Below are 21786 nucleotides of genomic sequence, written 5' to 3' on the forward strand. Positions count from 1 at the left end.
GGGGGACACAAAATCTGAAGCAGGCTCCAGGCTCTGAGCTGTCAGCACAGTCTGATGCAGGTTCTCAAACCTGCGAACCACAAGATAATGACCTGAGCCAAAGTCGGACGTTTAACCGACTGAACCACCCAGGTACCCCTCTACTTTGCTTTTTTCCAGTTTTAGGTGGATGCTATTAACATCTTCTGATCTTTTTGAAAATATGAGAAATTTAGGATTTTTATTTTCAGCGAAAATTGAACCACCTGAGATTTTCAGTGTGAAACCAGTTTTGGGCGTCAAACGAATGGTTCAAATAAAATGGATACGGCCTGTGTTGGCTCCTGTTTCATCTACTTTAAAATACACACTTCGATTCAAAACAGTAAATAGTGCCTACTGGGTAAGTATCCTATTACAATGTTTCTATTAGAGGGCCCAAAGAAAATAATTATTGATAACTTTTTTTTTTTTTTTTTTTTACTGGGAATCATTTTTTTTTCAATTTTCTACCTTAAAAATAGAAGACAGATAATAATGAGTACTTTTCTTCCTAGTTTCCCATTAGGGCCTTTTGGATTGGACAAGTATTTCACTATAGGCATCTTGCATTCAAAGCACAGGGACATATTAAAGAGTGAGAAGTTTACTTTTGAATTCCACTCTGGTTTGTGTATAGCTATGTCAATGGCTGAGATTCTGTGGCTTGTCCATTTCCTTTTTTATTTTTCCAACTCTTTATGAAATTGTGATATATAACTTGTATTTGGAAAAATGAACAAATCATAGCTGTTGTATTTAATAAATTATTATTAAGTTGGCACTCATGTTAAAACCAGTGAGGTCAAAAAAAGCATGCCAAAGTCCCCTGCTTATCCCTTCCGATGACAACCCCGACACTGCCTTAGAGCTGTTATCTTGATTTTCATGGTAAATGCTTCTTTGGTTTTTATTATGGGTTTACCGTTTAAACCTGCATCTCTGAACAACACAGTTTGACACATTATGTAATAGAAATCCGTACATTTTGTATTTTTTAAAAAATATTTGACTTCCTTCAGTATTGTACTCTTAAGATTCATCTATGTTATGTAATGCTGGAGTTTATACATTTTAATTGTTTTATAGTATTCCATTATGTACTAATTAATTTGCATTTACCTGACTTTTAATTGCATTAATTTATTGCATTAATTGCATTAATTAATTTAATTTGCATTTACCTGACTTTTAATGAGGTTGTATACCTTTTTATGTGTTTTTTGGCTATTTGGAGTTCTTTGTGAAATGTTGATTTAAGCCTTTTGCTCATTTTTTTCTAATGGGTGGTCTGAGTTTTAAATTGACTTGTAGGAGTTTCTTATACATTTTATTTATGAGTTTTTTTTTAATCTGCTATGTGTGTTACAGACATTTATCACTATGTGGTTTACCATTTCACTGTCTTAATGGTGACTTTGGAGGAGCATAACTTCTTAATTTTTAACATTTTTAACAATTTTCAACAATCCTTTCTTACTTCAAAGTTCAGAGTATATTCTTCTATTTCCATCAATGCAACCTGAAATTATATCAACCTTTTTTTGGTAACTACTATATATATATTTTTAATGTTTATTTATTTTTGAGAGAGAGAGAGAGATATCAACCTTTTTTTGGTAACTACTATATATATTTTTTTAATGTTTATTTATTTTTGAGAGAGAGAGAAAGAGAGAGAGGGTGAGGGAGGGACAGAGAGAGAGGGAGACACAGAATCCAAAGCAGGCTCTAAGCCCTGACCTGACAGCACAGAGCCTGATGTGGGACCTGAATGCATGAACTGTGAGATCATGACCTGAGCCAAAGTCGGAAGCTTAACCGACTGAGCCACCCAGGTGCCCCTGTAAACACTACATATTGTTGACTCTTAATCAGATCCTAGCCAATTAAATCAGTTAAACCTTTAACATTTTTTCCCCATACACAAGATTTTCTAGTAAAACACATGTCCACTGTCTTAAAGTTTATTGGTTTTTAAGATAAGTGGAGGCATTATCAGCATTTCAGCCAATTTAGAATCTTTATTTTACCACCAAAACTTACAGTTAACTTTTAACTTTCTGACTTTTCAATATCCTCAGATTTTATAACTCTTAACTTGTATACCTTTATCAAATCATTAATAAAAATAGTGACTATGTCAGAGCCCTGTGGTAAACCATTAGAGACTATTCAGAGATATCAACCTTTTTTTCTCTGAGTGTGGTCATTTACTTATGTTTCTGTGAATATGCATAATTACTGTCATAATCATTCAGCCTACTCTTACTGTCTTGACCATGACACTATTACTAGACTTTGCTGAAATTCATAGATACTTTATTGCATTCTCTCCTAGTCTAGAGCTCTTTCAGAAAAGAAAATTGGTAAAGTTTCACTTATTACATGTTTAAGGTAAGAGAAATAATGATGTCCACTCTTCCTCTCAGCTTCTTTTCTAAGCCAGCTCTGGAACCATTCTCCTAGTACCTGCCTGCATGTACCACAAGACTAATTAATTTGTAGTTTCTGGAACCCAGAACAGAATACCTAAGCAAGGAAGTTCCTGGTACAACATAAGTCCATCTTCCTTCACATCACCAGTTATGGTCTAAGTAAACCTGAGGAATTGCTAGGAATTGGTACTGTCTAGCGATCCTTGATTTACCCTGTTTGTCTGAGCCCAGAGTCCTCCGGCCACTGAGATAGGATTCAATAAGAAAAACCAGGATTTCTGTTCCTCTGGAAAATGAGCAAGCCATGTAGAACACTAAGTGAGGGAAGCACGTGTAAATTACCCCAGATTTCAGCATCCTGTACCCACCTCTTTGAGAAACTCACTTGCATCTGCCCTCATCTTTGCTTTATTCCTTCCAGTCCTTGAGCTAAGAGGTCATTTCTCCTGCTCTGCTGAAGGAAGTGAGAAGGAAAGTGGAATGTGCTGTCAGTATCTCCCTCCTTTGAGCATTCAAACACAATAATTTTTAAACTCAATTATACCAACCCAATTTTTCTATGGAAAAAGGTCCAAATCCTTAATCCTCCAACACTTGAACCCTATCAACCCCTCCAACCTCATTTTTCATCCTGCCCTTGGTTCTCTACTAACTAGTTCTGGATTGCTACTTTCCCTTGTGTCATGTTGTTTCACTATTCTGTGTCTTTGCTTTTGTACCTCTACTCCCTCGCCAAACTTCGTTAAACCTGTTCATGTCTTAGAACTCAGTTCTGACATATTTCCTTCTGAGCACCTGAACTAGGTGCTCCTCCTCCATCACCACACTTAACACTCAACACAGTCATTTAAAGTCCTATCTCCCTGCATTAGACTGTAAAAAAATCCCAATATGTCCATATAGCAGGACTTAGGTTTGTATAATGCCGTGTGTGTTGCAAAGTGCTTTCTTACACTCCAGACTATTTAATCTTTGCATATATCTATAAATGAGGCATCACTATTATTATTTTTACATATTAGGAAATCGTGGTGTACAGAGCTTAAATCACCTAAGATCCCAGGGTTTGTAAGTTGCAAACCTGAGCCCAAGTTTTCTGACTCTAAGTTGCCATTCATTTGACCATATTTTAGCAACCTCCAGACCATCTTCCTGTTGCCTAGTCTAAGGAGTTTCTGCCTTTAAAAATAGAGCTATGTGAGAACTCTGCCAAAGAATATCAAGAAGGTTTTAAAAGTTTGATTTAGGCTTTGCACCAACACTTCTGACTCATCTCTTAAAACATAAACACTTTGGGCGAGCTAGGATTTGGCACAAAGTATAGGTTGTTAGAAATAAACCCGATGAAGTTAATTAGTGTTTTGTTAGGAGTCCTTTGTGTTGAGCTGGGGAAATCTTAGTTGAGTCTATATATGGAGGATCAGTTGGTCCTGGACTGTATGAGGGCCACAGGTACTTGCCTGGACAAAAAGCCAAACTGAAAGAAGCCTTTTAGGCAGATACGTAGTTTGAAAGGCTGAGCAGCTTTTTTCCCACTTATGGGAAAGGGCTGTAAAGAACATGCTTGGTTAGCTACATTAGGCAAAGCTTACTGAACATGAATGTGAAGAGCCCCAGCTTGTAGACCAAGTATGTGCTTGAGGGTACTCGCAAAGCAGGAAGAAAATTTTGAAAGATTGTTATAAAAGAATATTACATATTTAAAAGAGCTTAAAAGGACAACAAAACTTTATTAGACTTCTTTGTGGATTAATATAGTTTTATTTTGATTTGTGTATGGAAGATACCATGCGGTTGTCTGTCTTATAAAGGTCTTAATATCGCCCCAAATGAGCCCCATAACTAAGCTAAGTTGGGGAAGGCTACTTTCTCTGAGATGTGGGATTGTCCCAGTGACCCTATTCTGCCATTACAACATCTCCAGGGGCTGTTAGAGGTGGGCGCTCAGGGAACTTTGGATTCAACAGTGAAACTGCCCTTGCCTCTGGTTCCTACATCCTTTTCCCAACACCATCTTCCTAGATTCAGAGTTTAGAAGTTTCCATCTGCGGCTGAGATGCTCAGGTTTTTGCCACATACATATATTCTCATTTTGTTCAATTTCCTTTAGGCCCAAGACCTATCGTTATTTAGTTATTTTCACAGCTGTTATATATACTTTCTTCTCTCACAGGGTTTTATGGGACTAGTGTGCATATTCACAAAATAGACATGCCTATTAGTGCAGTTTATTAATCAACTCAATGTAAGTTCATATAAACCAACAGCTAAAATTTCATCTTGCAACAACAGTGACCATGCTCAAAAATAAATAGCTGAATTTTTAGTGTCTCTTGGAGAGTTGGGTCCAAAAGGGACTTGAGAGATTATATAAAGCAGTGTGCTCATTTTACTAATGAGGAAACTGAAGTCTAGAAAGGAGAAGTGATTTATTTACCTCTCCCCCTCCACTTCCCCCACAGAATGTCAAAATGAATTTATGCATCCAGGCTGCTGAGATCCTTAGCAGCCCTACTGGTTACCTAAAGACCAATAGTTTGCAATGGAAGATTTGGGTAAAGGGGAAGTATGTAGGAGTTAGGAATGCTGTATTCTGATTCCAGTTATGCCTATAACAAACCCTGAAGTAGTCCACAGTCACTTAACTTTTGGGCTCTTGTCCATTACATGAGATTGAACTTAATGCCACTGAGGTCTCTGTTAGTTACTGTTCTATGAGGCCTTATATCTAGGTATTGGAGTCACCTGCAGTATTTACACTGAGGCCCAGGTTGCCCTCAGTCCCATGACTCCACCTTGTATTTTCCAGAACAAGACTCTGCACACTCACATCAGCCAGGATGGGGTGGGGGGTGGGTGTGTGGGCATGAATCTCTGCCTTACAAGCTTAGAGACAGGAAATGGGGAGGGTGGTGGTTCATGGGGTGACTCAAATCTGTTTAGGTGCAAGTGATCCCCAGGCATGTGTGAGGTTTATCTATGAAAATGATATTTTTTGAAACCTGAGATACAATGCTTCAAGTTCCAAAAATGTAAGAGAGAGTTGGGGTGTGAAGAAGAAAAATGGAAAGATAACAGGTGATCTCTCATCCAGCTCAGAGTCATCTTTGTCTTTTAGATGGAAGTCAACTTCACCAAAGAAGATATTGATAGAGATGAAACCTACAACCTCACAGGACTGCAGGCCTTTACAGAGTATGTTATAGCTCTGCGATGTGCCACTAAGGAGTCCATGTTCTGGAGTGGTTGGAGCCAAGAAAAAATGGGAACAACTGAGGAAGAAGGCAAGCTGGTCCCTTGCAATTCCTTTTCTGCCTGCTCTGGTATAAGGTGGCCTGGGCCTAGCCTTAGTGGGTTTTGTCCAGTGTTGTACTTGGAAATCATGGAATCTCACAGTCCTAGAGCATGGACAATCTGTATGTTCCCTCTCTATAAGGCACTTACCTGAGCCCACAGGATAAACCAGCCCTCCTCAGATGGTCTGAGTTAGCATCTTCTTGCCCCAAAGGCAAAAGATCACATCTTTACTACTCTTATTAAGTTCTTATACTATACATGAAACAGCATAATACTATTTAAAGGTATCTTATGATACATTAAAGATATATATTGTAAACCCTGCAGCCACCACTAAAAAATTAAAAAAGGTATAATTACTGAGGGAAAAAAAGGTCAGATTCTTAATGACAGTGAGAGAGAAAGAGAAAGGGACTATACAGTGAATGAGTGCTTACCATGAGTCAGGATGGTCATTCAGAATAGTACTTTAAATCTATCTTGGCTTAGATTCCAGCATGGCTGTGGAGTGATTTTGGGCTAGATAACTAATGTCTAAGCCTCAGTTTTCTCAATATTTTTTTTTGTATACACATGTTCATAGCAGCTTTATTTAAAATAATAAAAAAAAATAACGGAAAGGTCCATCAACTAGTCAAAGAATAAACAAACTATGGTATAACCATACAAGGCAATACAATTAAACAATAAAAAAGGAACAAACTAATGATACATGCAACAACATGAATATCTCAGAAGCATTATGTTAAGTAAAAGAAACTGGACACAAAAGACTAAATATGATTTTCAATTTATTGGAAATTCTAGAAAAGGCAAAAAATAGTGACAAATAGCAGATGAATGGTTGTCAATGGGTAGGAATAGAGGCAGGGGACTGACTGCAAAGGAGAACAGTTTCCTCAATATTTATTCCCCTTTTCCATAATGGAATATCATTTGTAAAATTGAGTTAAAAGCAGTACCTACATTTTAGTGTTATTTTAAAAATGAAATAATGTATTTAGCTCATAGTAAACATTCAATAAATGCCAAGTTATCTACTATTTTTATTAACTCTTCCAAGAGCCCTATAAGATATGTGGAATCACCCCCATTTGGAAGTGAAGGAGCCAAGTTTCAGAAATATTAGTAAATCACTTAAGGTTACTCAGCATGTGTTACCATTCTTTATAAATCAAGAATCTTTCCCAGTGCCTGTTCTGTAGTAGATAGTCAATAAATGTCTGATGAATGTATCAGTTTCCTTTGGCCACTGTGACAAATTATCACAAATTTAGTGACTTACAACACAGCTTTTTCTTTTTTTTTTTTAATTTTCTTTTTTCTTTTTTCTTTTTTTTTATTATATGAAATTTATTGTCAAATTAGTTTCCATACAACACCCAGTGCTCATCCCAAAAGATGCCCTCTTCAATGCGTATCACCTACCCTCCCCTCCCTCCACCCGCCGTCAACCCTCAGTTGTTCTCAGTTTTTAAGAGTCTCTTATGCTTTGGCTCTCTCTCCCACTCTAACCTCTTTTTTCTTTTTTTTCCTTCCCCTCCCCCATGTGTTTCTGTTAAGTTTCTCAGGATCCACATAAGATTGAAAACATATGGTATCTGTCTTTCTCTGTATGGCTTATTTCACTTAGCATCACACTCTCCATTTGCATCCACATTGCTACAAAGGGCCATATTTCATTCTTTCTCATTGCCACGTAGTACTCCATTGTGTATATAAACCACAATTTCTTTATCCATTCATCAGTTGATGGACATTTAGGCTTTTTCCACAATTTGGCTATTGTTGAGAGTGCTGCTATAAACATTGGGGTACAAGTGCCCCTATGCATCAGTACTCCTGTATCCCTTGGATAAATTCCTAGCAGTGCTACTGCTTGGTCATAGAATAGGTCTATTTTTAATTTTTTGAGGAACCTCCACCCTGTTTTCCAGAGCGGCTGCACCAGTTTGCATTCCCACCAACAGTGCAAGAGGGTTCCCGTTTCTCCACATCCTCTCCAGCATCTATAGTCTCCTGATTTGTTCATTTTGGCCACTCTGACTGGCGTGAGGTGATATCTGAGTGTGGTTTTGATTTGTATTTCCCCGATGAGGAGCGACGTTGAGCATCTTTTCATGTGCCTGTTGGCCATCCGGATGTCTTCTTTAGAGAAGTGTTTATTCATGTTTTCTGCCCATTTCTTCACTGGATTATTTGTTTTTCGGGTGTGGAGTTTGGTGAGCTCTTTATAGATTTTGGATACTAGCCCTTTGTCCGATATGTCATTTGCAAATATCTTTTCCCATTCCGTTGGTTGCCTTTTAGTTCTGTTGATTGTTTCCTTTGCTGTGCAGAAGCTCTTTATCTTCATGAGGTCCCAATAGTTCATTTTTGCTTTTAATTCCCTTGCCTTTGGGGATGTGTCAAGTTAGAAATTGCTATGGCTGAGGTCAGAGAGGTTTTTTCCTGCTTTCTCCTCTAGGGTTTTGATGGTTTCCTGTCTCACATTCAAGTCCTTTATCCATTTTGAATTTATTTTTGTGAGTGGTGTAAGAAAGTGGTCTAGTTTCATTCCTCTGCATGTTGCTGTCCAGTTCTCCCAGCACCATTTGTTAAAGAGACTGTCTTTTTTCCATTGGATATTCTTTCCTGCTTTGTCAAAGATTAGTTGGCCATACTTTTGTGGGTCCAATTCTGGGGTCTCTACTGTATTGCATTGGTCTATATGTCTTTTTTTGTGCCAATACCATGCTGTCTTGATGGTTACAGCTTTGTAGTAGAGGCTAAAGTCTGGGATTGTGATGCCTCCTGCTTTGGTCTTCTTCTTCAAAATTAATTTGGCTATTTGGGGCCTTTTGTGGTTCCATATGAATTTTAGGATTGCTTGTTCTAGCTTCGGGAAGAATGCTGCTGCAATTTTGATTGGGATTGCATTGAATGTGTAGATAGCTTTGGGTAGTATTGACATTTTAACAATATTTATTCTTCCAACCCATGAGCACGGAATGTTTTTCCATTTCTTTATATCTTCTTCAGTTTCCTTCATAAACTTTCTATAGTTTTCAGCATACAGATCTTGTACATCTTTGGTAAGATTTATTCCTAGGTATTTTATGCTTCTTGGTGCAATTGTGAATGGGATCAGTTTCTTTATTTGTCTTTCTGTTGCTTCATTGTTAGTGTGTAAGAATGCAACTGATTTCTGTACATTGATTTTGTATCCTGCAACTTTGCTGAATTCATGTATCAGTTCTAGCAGACTTTTGGTGGAGTCTGTCAGATTTTCCATGTATAATGTCATCTGCAAAAAGTGAAGCTTGACTTCATCTTTGCCAATTTTGATGCCTTTGATTTCCTTTTGTTGTCTGATTGCTGATGCTAGCACTTCCAACACTATGTTAAACAACAGCAGTGAGAGTGGACATCCCTTTTGTGTTTCTGATCTCAGAGCGAAAGCTCTCAGTTTTTCCCCGTTGAGGATGATATTAGCTGTGGGCTTTTCATAAATGGATTTTATGATGTTTAAATATGTTCCTTCTACCCCGACTTTCTCGAGGGCTTTTATTAAGAAAGGATGCTGAATTTTGTCAAATGCTTTTTCTGCATCGATTGACAGGAGCATATGGTTCTTATCTTTTCTTTTATTAATGTGATGTATCACATTGATTGATTTGCAAATGTTGAACCAGGCCTGCAGTCCAGGAATGAATCCCACTTGATCATGGTGAATAATTCTTTTTATATGCTGTTGAATTCGATTTGCTAGTATCTTACTGAGAATTTTTGCATCCATATTAATCAGGGATATTGGCCTGTAGTTCTCTTTTTTTACTGGGTGTCTGTCTGGTTTAACACAGTTTTTTCTTTTATAGTTCTGGAAGTCAGAGGTCCAGGAGTCAAGGTGTGGACAGGGTTGTTTCCTTTTGGAGACTCTGAGGGTATTATGTTTTCTTACCATTTCCAACTTCTCATGGTTACCTGTATTCCTTGGCTGATGACCCCTTCCCCCATATATTGAACATCAATCTAATGTCTGCTTCCATCATCACATTACTTTTTTCTCATTTTTTGTGCTAAGTCTCTGCCTCTTTCTTCTAATGACCTTCATGAAAACATTTAGGGCCAACTTGTATAATTCAGAATCATCTTCCCAATTCAAGATGCCAACTTAATCACATCTGAAAGGCCCTTTGGCCATATAAGATAACATTTACAAACTGCAGGGTTTAGGACTTAGGTCTTTGGGGCCCATTTTTCAGTCTAACACAATGAATGATGAATGAATGGATGAATGAATGAATGAATGACTAGATGAATATTTGGTGATGGTCACACATCTTTTGAAATAAGGAGATTAAATGCAAAATTCTGATCCTTCTAAAACTTTCTGAGGCTTTACTCTCATTTGTTTGTAAGACACATGGGGTTCTAGCCCATACATTTCCCAAAACCACACACCCGGCCATGGTTTCAGGCCCTTCTTCTTCTCCTTTACAGCCAAGTACCACACTGGTATCAGGTAACATCAACAGTCAATTTCTATGTTCCCTGGTTCATATGACAACAGCTTATTCCTGTGGATCTTGGTTGAGTTTCCTACGAGACCAAGTTGGTATTAATAGATGTTTAGCACATTCACAGATATGGTCAGATGTCTGGAAATAATCCCATGTTCTGAATTTTGTAACCCCGCCTGGAGATGTTCATGCTTGGTCTGAACTACCCCTTGGTGGATGTGGTTACAATACAGGGGTTCATGCAGTACATAGTAAATTGTACTAGATGACTTCTGAAAGCTCTTGTCACCCTAAGATTCCATTCTTCTATGCTATTCAGGCATCTAGTCTTCTATGCCAGGCTCTAGCAGTAAAGAAAAAGTCATAGAAAATCCCAAGTCATATGTCTTTAAGTACTTAGAATAGTGCCTTACAAATGGTAAGGGCTCAATAAATCCTACATAAATAAGAATGCAGACATGACTGAAACAAGTCAGGTTGTGGATCTAGTGTAACTTTTGGTTAAAATTACATACAATATTTGGGAACACATTTACACTCTACAGACATCACCTCAGAGTGTCAAATGAATACAAATAGAACAGTTTACAAATATCAAACAGCATGTAAATTGCACAGCAAAAAATGGCCCATTGCTTATAATCACTTGGACTACTCAGTTGTTGTCTTAACTGGGCCCTCCCTTTTAAAAAATTCAAATGCAATGCATGCACTATCTTTGAGCAAAGCATCCTCTGCCTTTGCTACACCTTTTGGCAGGTGGTCTGGGGGATTAAGTTCCACTTCAGGTGTAATCATGTTTTGCACTGCCCTTCTCCTCTTTGTAGCTGGTAGTCTTCTCTCCAGTGATCTCCTGGTACCATTATGGCTTGTGTCTTAATTTAACTCATGACAGCCCAGCCAACTCTCTAATGTCCATTTTATCCACTCGTTTTGCTGCCAGAAACAAGATTTACCATTTCAGCTGATGTATTATTTCGGCTAGTTTGGCTGTTATTAATTAGCAGAACACTAGATGTTGGTGTTCTCTGCCTTTGGCTAATTGAATCAAACCAACACTTATAAATCATAGTCATCACTATAGAACTTTTACTTTTGTTTTTCTTCATTTTTAAAGGATCCCAGAGAAAATTGATGAAATGCACAACCCAGCCCCCAGCAAATCCTAATTTCTACTACATGACACAGATGTAGTTATATTTTGATCCTGGCTTTATTTCCTAAAAGTTTGTAACACTGCCCAGTTAGAAGCTTCGCTTCTCTGTATTTCAGAAATGGAGATAATAATACTGCTGTACCTAATTATAGGGCTTTAGAGATTAAATGAGATAATTGAGGTAAAATGCTTAGTATAGTGACACTTGCTAAAAGTTGACTCTTCTGTTTCTTTAAAAGTTTACTTATTTTGATTGGAGAGGGGGAAGGGCAGGGAGAGAGAGAATCCCAAATAGGGGATTCTACACTGTCAACACAAAGCCCAACTTGGGCTCGATCTTTTGAGATCATCATCTGAGCCAAAATCAAGAGTCAGGAGTTTAACTGACTGAATCACCCAGGTGCCCCAAAAGTTAAACATTCTTATTGTTGGTCTTCAGCAAGGCACCAGTAAGTATGTGAAGTGTCTAACTGGTGGTGGTTGTAGGTATTATCAGATTGTAATGGAAACAACATAGCATCAAATTGTTGCTAATGGGCCCAAAGAATTGATGTCTTTGAATATGTAGATATTTTTATGGATTTGGAAAAATTTAATTTTGCTCTTTTATGAATACAGAATTACTACTTTTTAAAAAATTTATTTATTTATTTTGAGAGAGAGGAACCACAAGCAGGGGAGGGGCAGAGAGAGAGGGAGACAGACAGAATCCCAAGCAGGCCCTGTGCTCTCAGCATGGGCCATATTGTGGAGCTCAAACTCACGAGCCTTGAGATCATGACCTGAGCTGAAACCAAGAGTTGGACACTTAATCAACTGAGCCACCCAGGTACCCCCAGAATTATCACTTTTCTAACTTTGATTATACTGCAAGTCCATTACTAGCTCATGGTGAACGGAAACTTGGCTGTTAATTGCAGAAGATATACATGCTACTTAGGTAGTGGTTGTACTAAAAGCTGCATCTATGGGAAATCTATATTAGTAAAACTGTTCCTCTTCGAACTTTATCTGCAGGAAATAGTGGCCTCAGTGAAAGGAGAAAATGCCTAATTAAATCCATTTGCTATCACTTCGTACTACAACTAAATCTAAACTAAATGGGATAAATCTAAGGAGAATTTCACTCATATTTCTAACCAAGTGTCTGGAATGATTGGTTATTTAATAATCAGTTTATGGGGCTGTTAGTTGGCTCATTTGGTTAACTGACTCTGAACTTGAACTCTGCCTTTGCTCACATCTCATTGGCTTGTAGACAGGAGTAGTTGTAGAAATGTGATTCTCCATTGATGACAAGATTTAATTGCCCTTTGGATCTTTTTTCTACATTACGGAGTTGTCTTCAGTTGGAGTTCAGTAATTTCACTTTAAGACACCCAGTCACTTGAAGTGTGATTTCAGATACCTGAAAACAGTCTGTCAGCGCTAAAATAGTTTAGATCTTAGCCTGAGTGGTTGACCCCATTCTCTGCAGACCTGCTTACAGTATCTTCAGCTATGTTATTCCTCAAGAGAAAGTTCAGAGTTCATCAACTGCATGTTCAAGTAGAGACATTCCTTCTCCAGATTAGAGGCTTTGGTACAGTTCCTTACAATTCTCTGCTCTCTTCTCATGGCTAAAGTGTGTAGATCATTCTTAAATCAGACATTCAGCATTTTGAAATTATCCCTGTATGGTTAGATTATCCAAAGTTAATACACTTAAACTGTGTTGTCTTGGATTATGTTATTCACCACAGAAATGTATAAATCAGGTTTAACATTGTGCCCTTGCATTTTATAGAAGATAAATATAAGGTACACATGCCATATTTCTGTACTTTTGCTCAACTCTGATTGCAGACGTTGGCCTTTAGGTTACCCTATATCTTTTTAAGAGGATCCATATGATAAATTCCATTTATTAATTCAGTACCCATAATCAGAAATAGTTACCCCTTCATATGTTTGTTTTTTAATAGGCTATGAGAAATATACAATTCAATATGATCTTTTTTTCCTTCTTTTGCCATGAAGATCATTCAGTTTAAAGCTCAAGTGAACTAGTGAAGATGATTTCTCTGTCCCTTTATTCTTTAATTCTTTCTTAGATTTTATAACATTTTAAGTATACAGTTTCATCCTTTTTGGGAGAAGATCTTTTGTGCTCTGTCTCTCTCATCCCCACTCCCATATAGTATATATAATAGTATATATAATATAATAATATATCTCTATGTATCTCCTTTAAAAAATTGTTTTTAAAGTGTATTGATTTTTGGAGAGACAGAGACAGTGGGGGAAGGGAAGAGAGAGAGGGCGAGAGGGAGAGAGAATCCCAAGCCGACTCCACATTGCCAGTGCAGAGCCTGATGCGGGACTCTCAAGAAACCATGAGATCGTGACCTGAGCCAAAACAGAGTCACAACCGACTGAGTCATCCAGGTACCCCTATGTATCTATCTCCTTGTCAGTTATCTGTGTCATTCCCAGCTGTAAGGTATGTAGATGTTATATATGATAGGACATGAGATGTTACATTTCAATCCGGATTTCAATGACAAATAATATTATAATAGGGTCTATTGTACTTTTCTATTACCTTACATTAAGTCATCAGATCCAAGAGCTGTTTAAATTTTTACTTTTAGTTGATGCCAATCCTTTGGCCACAAAATGAAGACATCATTGGTTGTTGCAATGCTGCCATCCCTCCACCGACCACCTTCCCCCTACTGGCTCCCTCCAGCAAATGCTTCCTAACTGCATTTTTAACAGACAGCCCAGCTAATCTCACCATTTTCAGTTGTAGCTTCCTTCCGTCTTGTGTTGAGCACCTCATTCTTGTTTCCTTACAGCTCCACATGGCTTGGATCTGTGGAGAGTCCTGAGACCCGCCACAGTAGATGGAAGAAGGCTAGTGCAGTTGATGTGGAAGGTGATTTCCTTATGTTGTCTTTTCTGTCTCAAACCCTTGGTCTCTTATACCTCCAAGAAGAGTAATTCTTCAACTTTTACCTCCTGAATTTCCTTTCCTAGAGGCTTTATAATGCCCCGCATCTCACAGTGGTTTCCCAGCTCACAAAGCCTTCTAGGTTATCTTACAGATGGCCTAAACGTGAATTGCAGACCCTGCATCCTCTCTTCCTTGGACTGAAACATTAACATATAAGACAGGTACAAAGTGCAAGTGCAGGGGGCACCTTGACCTTCTGGGGACCCCACCTACCCCTGGCTAGCTGCATTAGAAGGCAGTGTAAAATTGCATAGCACCCACCCCCACATTGGAGAAGAACACTGATTTGGGATCAGCTCACTAATGTGTCCTGAGGTGATTGAAAACATATATTGCACATAGGGCAAGTAGGGTACACTGGGGTGCAAGGACAGAGCAGGGGCCAAATGGTCCTTCCTAGGATGGAGGCCTGGGATTGAGGACAAAAGGAGAAGGTGGGGGCAGCATGCAGAGAAGAGGAGAAATAAAGAAGAGAGCAGGTAGGAAAAAGGAAAGAAAAGGAGGGGAAAAGGGAATAAACAGGAAAGGGAAAGGGCAAATAGAAAAGAAAAATGCAGCCAGGAACCAGGAGAGAAAAGACTGGGGAGTTAGTGGGGAGAAAAAAGAGAATAGAGCAGTAAAATATCAGAACTCTTTATTAGTGTCCAGAGTTCTCAGGGCATAAGTCATCATATTATTTCATGCTTGCTCAAGTCCAGGCAAGTTTAAAATACTTCTGAAAATGGAGAAACCACCTGCTTTACCAAATGATATTCTGCTCCTAGTTATGTCAGGACTGGAGCATCCTTTACCTTTCCTTGCTCTCTTCACACCCCAGGGCCATGGGCACCCTCGGGTTGTAGAGGCAACAGGCCAGGGAGGGCACAACCAGTGTCACTGGGAAATCTTTAAGAATCAATCCTAAATGTCGTGGTATCTTTCTCAGTGATTAAGTGTGGAAACAAATCACTCTGTCAACATTATTTTGGGGGAGGGAAAGCAAACAGTGGCCCATTTCCACATGTGGGCAGCCACATGTGTTGGGCCAAGTAGGCCAACATGTGAAATAGATGAAATGGACTTGAATGCCTTTCTCCTTCTCCTCCTCACCTGGAGACTGGTCTTTCTTTTGCCTCAGCAGGAGAGTTTTCTAAGAATTAAAGTTGGTTAGCAAAGATTGGTTAAAACTGAATGGTGGTGAAGATTGCACAACTCTGCAAGTATACTAAAAAAAAACCCCAAAAATCCTTAACTGCATACCTTAAAATAGTGAATTTTATGTTATGTGAATTATATCTCAATAAAGCTGTTACTTAAAAAAGAGAATGAATTATCCCAAGAGGTAAAGGACTCCGAGTCATCAGGGAGTTTCTGACCTTTTATGTCATGGAAGCCTCTATGTCAGTTCCTGAACTGAAATGTCAGTGGGACAAAGTGACTTCTGAAGTCCTGTCTGACCTTACATTCAGTCATTCTACTCTATCCAGGTGTGTTATCAGTAACATAAACTGAACAAGTGAAAAGCCCTATAATTCCTGGGGAATACTCAGTGTGCTGATTCCTAGGCAAAACATATGGTTAGTAGGTTCAAGTTCAAGGCTGCAAATAAGAGTTTGGCTTAGAGCCCCTGGGGTCACCTTAGGCTTCTCACTACAGATTTAGGACCTGAATGTTTCAGGCCTCTTCGCTAGGATACCTGATGTGCCTGGTCTAGGGAAACTAGCTCCCTCCTCAAAGGAGGAGGCATGCTGCTTTTTATGCAGCAATATAAATACTTTCCAACCCTTGGAAGCTTCCAGACAAGAGATTACCCAGGGCCAGAACAGAATTGGGGTTCTTGGAGGGAATGCCTCAGATTTTTAATTTATACTGTCCTGTGCCTGTGAGATAGAAAGATAAGCATCCAAAGAATATGGGGGCGACTTCCTTACATTGGCTTGGCATTCTCCTAGTTCAGCCTCGTGGAATTAGACTTATGTTAAGGGTTGATACCAAGGGGCCACTTAGCAAATCTCTTTTGGCCCTTGAAGGGTTAATATCACAGCACAGGGTGTGTTATTAATCCCAGAAGGGTAATTGCCTAAATTGTAGTTTAGCACTTAATAATTAACATTACCCTTCACCCCTCATCCTCACCATTTATCACAGTCTCACTGCCTGTCCTGTCTTTTCTTGTTTTTGGCAATAAATTTTGTTTCCTTTGGGTTCAGAAGGCAAGTGGAGCCCCAGTCCTGGAGAAGGCACTTGGCTACAACATATGGTACTTTCCAGAAAACAGTACTAACCTCACAAAGACATTGAACACCACTAACGAGAAGCTTGAACTGTATCTGGGAGGCAAGACCTATTGGGTTTGTGTGGTTTCTTATAATTCTCTTGGGGAATCTCCGGTGGCCACCCTGAGGATTCCAGCTATCAATGAAAAGTGTAAGTACAGTGTTAACTTCTACTTAGATGTCTGGCCCCATCTAGTTGGCCAGGAAGTAATCCCTCTGCTCTCAAGGGTTGTGTTTCTCTCAAGTCAAAATGAAAATGAAGTGGGAACTTTTTAGGTTATGGTGAGGATAGCAAACTCTTGTGGTAATTAATGAGCCTGGAACAAAGCCTGTGCTGAAAATCAGAGACTTCATAAAGTCATATGAGACAAAGTCACACACCTAGAAGTTCTGTATTTGGGATTTTCTCCTCACAGTGTTGACTATGTCTCAGCCTTCATTTGCTCATTCTTCTGTGTTCTTTTCCTCTTTTTTTTATGTTTATTTATTTTTCACAGAGGGCAAGAGAGAGAGTGTGCGTGCACTGGGGGGATGGGGAGGGGGGAAGGGGCAGAGAGAGAGAGGGAGAGAGAGAATCCCAAGCAAGTTCCATGCTGTCAGCACGGAGCCCAATGTTAAGAACTTGTGAGATCATGACCTGAACTGAAATCAAGGGTTGAACAGTTAACTGACTGAGCCATCCAGGAGCCACTCATTACACTTTTGATTAAGTAGTTTTGCTCCTAGGCAAACTCATATTTTATATTCCATTTTGGAATAAAATACCTTCTTTGATTCTTATGCAAGGAATTACAGGCAAGGGGTTTCCTCTCCCCTACTTTATTTTTCTCTATAAATGTGTTTGTCAGTCTATAGATTTTCTCATTTATTTTGTTGCCTATCTTTCCCTCAATTGGATACAAGTTCCATGAGTGCAGAGAATTTTGTTTTTCTTTTCCTTCTTTTCCTCTTCCTCACACCGCTTCCCTCATCTGCAACAGTTAGAACAGGCATAGAGTATTTTGCATACAAAAGGTGCTCAGTAACTATTTGTTGAAACACATCATAGTCAGATAATGCACTTCTCCACTTTTCCACTTCTCTTTACTTAGACCTGGACTGGCTCCGGCATTGCACTACTGGCTCTAGAATTGTTTGCCTATATTCCTTTCTTTCTCTTCTCCTTAAACTTAACCCATTTCTTGCCTTGCTTCATGTTAGAACTCCTATATACAGTTGACCCTTGAACAACATGAGTTTGAGCTGGGTGGGTCCACTTACGTGCAAATTTTTTAGAGTACACTGCTATAAATGTATTTTCCCTTATCACTCTCTAAATAACATTTTTTTTTCTCTAGCATGCTTTATTGTAAAAATACAATATGTAATACATGTAACATACAGAATATGTGTTAATCAACTATGTTATCAGTAAGGCTTCCAGTCAACAGTAAACTATTAGTAGTTAAGTTTTGAGAGAGTCAAAAGTTATACATAGATTTTCAACTTCTCAGGGGGTTGGTGCCCCTGATACCCCATGTTGTTTAAGGGTCATGACATTTGTATACATGACATTTGAGCTACACTTGACATTATTTTAGTATTTAATATCATTCTCCACCATTCTTAGTTCCTGGAATCCTAGTTTCCAAGATACTATCTATCTACTACCTATCTAATACCCCTAGTGATGAGGTTTCTGACAAATGCATGTGTCATTGAATAAACATTCTTTGTTAATAGAGGCACTGCTGCATAGTAATCCAAATTTCTTGGTGTTGCCCTGGAGTGGAAGGCAGTAAAGAATAGGGGATACAAACCTAGGCTTGGGAGTCCAACAGCCCTGTAGTTATATCTTTACTTTTTCACTACAATATCTAGGCACTGCAAACCTTGGGCAAGTTATCTAAACTCTAAACCTTAGTTGCTTGTAAAATGGAGTTATTTTATTGTAACACCTATTTCATAGAGCTGTTGTGATGATGAAATGAGATTGTATATTTAAAATGCTTTGCCTAGGGGTGCCTGGGTGGCTCAGTCAGTTAAGTGTCTGACTTTGGCTCAGGTCATGATCTCACAGTTCGTGAGTTTGAGCCCCACGTTGGGCTCTGTGCTGACAGCTCAGAGCCTGGAGCCTGCTTCGGATTCTGTGTCTCCCTCTCTCTCTGCCCTTCCCCCCCCCTTCACTCTGTCTATGTGTCTCTCTGTGTCTCAAAGATAAATAAACATTATACCTTCCAGTTCCATCCACGCTGCTGCAAATTCGGTCAGAGAAGGACAGATATATGTTTTCACTCATATGTGGATCTTGAGAAACTGAACAGAAGACCATGGGGGAAAGGAAGGGGAAAAAAAATAGGTACAAACAGAGAAGGAGGAAGGGAAATCACAAGACACTATTAAATACAGAGAACAAACTAAGAGTGGATGGGGGTGTGGAGAAGAGGGAAAATGGGTGATGGGCATTGAGGAGGGCACTTGTTGGGATGAGCACTGGGTGTTGTATGTAAGCCAATTTGACAATAAATTATATTCATAAAAAAGATAAATATTTAAAATAAAATAAAATGCTTTGCCTGGGGGCACCTGGGTGACTCAGTCAGTTAAGCATGCAACTCTTGGTTTTGGCTCAGGTCATGATCTCACGGTTCAAGCTGACAGTGAGGAACCTTCTTGGGATTCTCTCTCTCTCTCTCTCTCTCTCTCTCTCTCTTTCTCTCTTCTCTGCCTGTCCTCTGCTCTCTCTCCCTAAAAAATAAATAAACATTTTATTTATTTTTATTTTTTAAATATTTTTTAATGTTTATTCACTTTTTGAGAGAGAGAGTGTGAGCAGGGCAAGAGCAGAGAGAGAGGGAGACCCAGAACCCAAAGCAGGCTCCAGGCTCCAAGCTGTCAGCACAGAGCCCGACACGACGCGGGGCTCGAACTCACGAGCCGTGAGATTGTGACCCGAGCCGAAGTCGGATGCATAACCAACTGAGCCACCCAGGCGCCCCAAAATAAACATTTTAAAATAAATAAATAAAATGCTTTATTTAATGCTAATTATTACTATTGTCATTGTTAATACAATTTCTCATTAAATTTTTATTAGACATGGATTATCAACTTCACAAATACTATGAAATATATTTTAGCTAAATTCCCATAGGGTTTGTTGTTTATTTTTCCCAATTCTGAAGGTACTTGATTTGTGTCAGAAACATTGGTGTGATCATTAGTTATAATGATCCCAGACCAGATGTAGGCAAGCTACAGCTTGTGGACCAAACTTGGCCTGGCACCTGTTTTTGTAAATAAAGTTTTATGGGAGCACAGCCACACCTATTTGTTTACATTTAGTTGTATCACCTTTTGTGAAACAGTGATAACGGGGCGCCTGGGTAGCTCAGTCGGTTAAGCGTCTGATTTCAGCTCAGGTCATGATCTCGCGGTTGGTGAGTTCAAGACCCTCATCGGGCTCTGTGCTGACAGCTCAGAGCCTGGAGCCTGTTTCGGATTCTGTGTTTCCCTCTCTCTCTGACCCTCCTCCATTCATGCTCTGTCTCTATCTCAAAAATAAATAAATGTTAAAAAAAATTAAAAAAAAAAAAAGAAACAGTGATAGAGTGGAATAGTTGTGACAAAGACCATGTGTACTATAAAACCTAAAATATTTACTATTGGGCTTCTTACAGAGAAAGTATAAAGACCCCTGTTTTAGACATATAAGAAAGTAATGCTTTACAGAATTTTATTTAATAAAATGGAGTCAAGTAGAGAATAGTTATAATTGTAATAACTATAACAATATTTAAGTATAATTATCATATACTGTTAGTATATCTTAGGCACTGTGATAAGATGACATAGGTCAGTTTAATGTTAGCCTTGAAATGACCCATGAGGTAGATGCTGTGGAATCATTTCATAGACGATGAAGCTGAGATTCGGGAGAGCTTAGGAATCTGCCCATGGTTTCTCAGGTGGAATTCAAACACAGGTCTCCACGATCCAAATTTATATAATATGCTTTATTCAGAACCTTGGATTTGATGCTGTTTGACACTGAACTGGTTATTTACCTCTGTGGGACTCCATTTTACCATGTTTAAAATAAGGGTTTGGAATAGATACACCTTCAGGTTCCATCTGGTCTGATCATCCTCTGGGTTTTAAAAGACCTTAGCCAGCAGGTGACTCTGGAGTGATCTGAGGCAGGGCCCAGAAGAGCACAGCCATTTTGTGGTGGGGAGTCAGAAGGAGGTTGAACTCTTGGGGAAGAGCTGAGGATAGGCTAGGACAGCTGGCGAAGGTGAGGCACCATAGCACCTGAGGACTATATGTGATGGCCCACAGTGACTGCTTTCATGCAAATGACAAGAACTTAAAGGTATTAGTGGTCAAAGCCCCTTCCCCCTCTCCCCAGAAGAATATGGATTTTCTCCTGCTCCTGGGGGTATGGTGTATTTGGAGAAAGTGCTCAAAAGTTCTTGGTGAATAATGGAAAGATTCAGCAATTAGTATACATACAGCAGAGTGATGATTAGGAAACTTCTCTTTCAGCACCCTTTGACACTACCCAGGCCCTTTGAAGGTTGACTTATGGCTTAATTGAACCTTTTCCACACTCTTGTGGCCCAGAGCCTGGGCTGTTCTCTTCTTCCCTGCAGCATATTTGGCTCTTTCGACCTGACTCCTGTTCCTCTGATAGCCAGTGTTGGTAAAGAAAGGTGTGGGCTTAGGAATCAACACTCACTCCTGTCTTCAGGTTAAGATTTGTGTGCAAGTAATAACTGAGAAACTGCCTCCAGGGAGACCAGAAAAGGCAGTGAAGGAAGCAACGTCAGGGAAGGGAAGGCCAGGCCAAAGGTGCAGTGTGTTCTTCCCAGGGCTGCTATAGAAATGTACCAGACTGAGTGGCTTCAAACAACAGAAATTTATTATCCCATTGTTCTGGGGGCTAGAAATCTGAAACCAAGGTGTTGATGGGGCTATGCTTTTTCAGAACCATCTAGGGGAGTTCCTTCCTTCCTTCTTCCTCTTTTGGTAAGCTCTAGGCATTCCTTGGCTTGTGACAGCATAACTTCACTCTCTGCCTGGTCTCCACAGGGCCAGCTTCCTCTGTCTCTTTGTCTGTGTGTCCAAATTCCACTTTTCT

General features: G+C 39.2%; 1 protein-coding gene across 1 annotated transcript in view; it reads left to right on the forward strand.

Annotated features, from left to right (window-relative positions):
• Positions 1 to 21786, forward strand: part of IL31RA (interleukin 31 receptor A) — a 53920-nt gene that overhangs the window by 20629 nt on the left and 11505 nt on the right. The window contains exons 4-7 of the mRNA XM_049649481.1: positions 231 to 382; positions 5575 to 5740; positions 14252 to 14331; positions 16599 to 16815. Of these exons, the coding sequence (XP_049505438.1) occupies positions 231 to 382; positions 5575 to 5740; positions 14252 to 14331; positions 16599 to 16815 (615 nt within the window). The remainder of the gene's footprint in view (positions 1 to 230; positions 383 to 5574; positions 5741 to 14251; positions 14332 to 16598; positions 16816 to 21786) is intronic.

The sequence above is a fragment of the Panthera uncia genome (assembly GCF_023721935.1).
Source record: "Panthera uncia isolate 11264 chromosome A1 unlocalized genomic scaffold, Puncia_PCG_1.0 HiC_scaffold_17, whole genome shotgun sequence".
Lineage (NCBI taxonomy): Eukaryota > Metazoa > Chordata > Mammalia > Carnivora > Felidae > Panthera > Panthera uncia.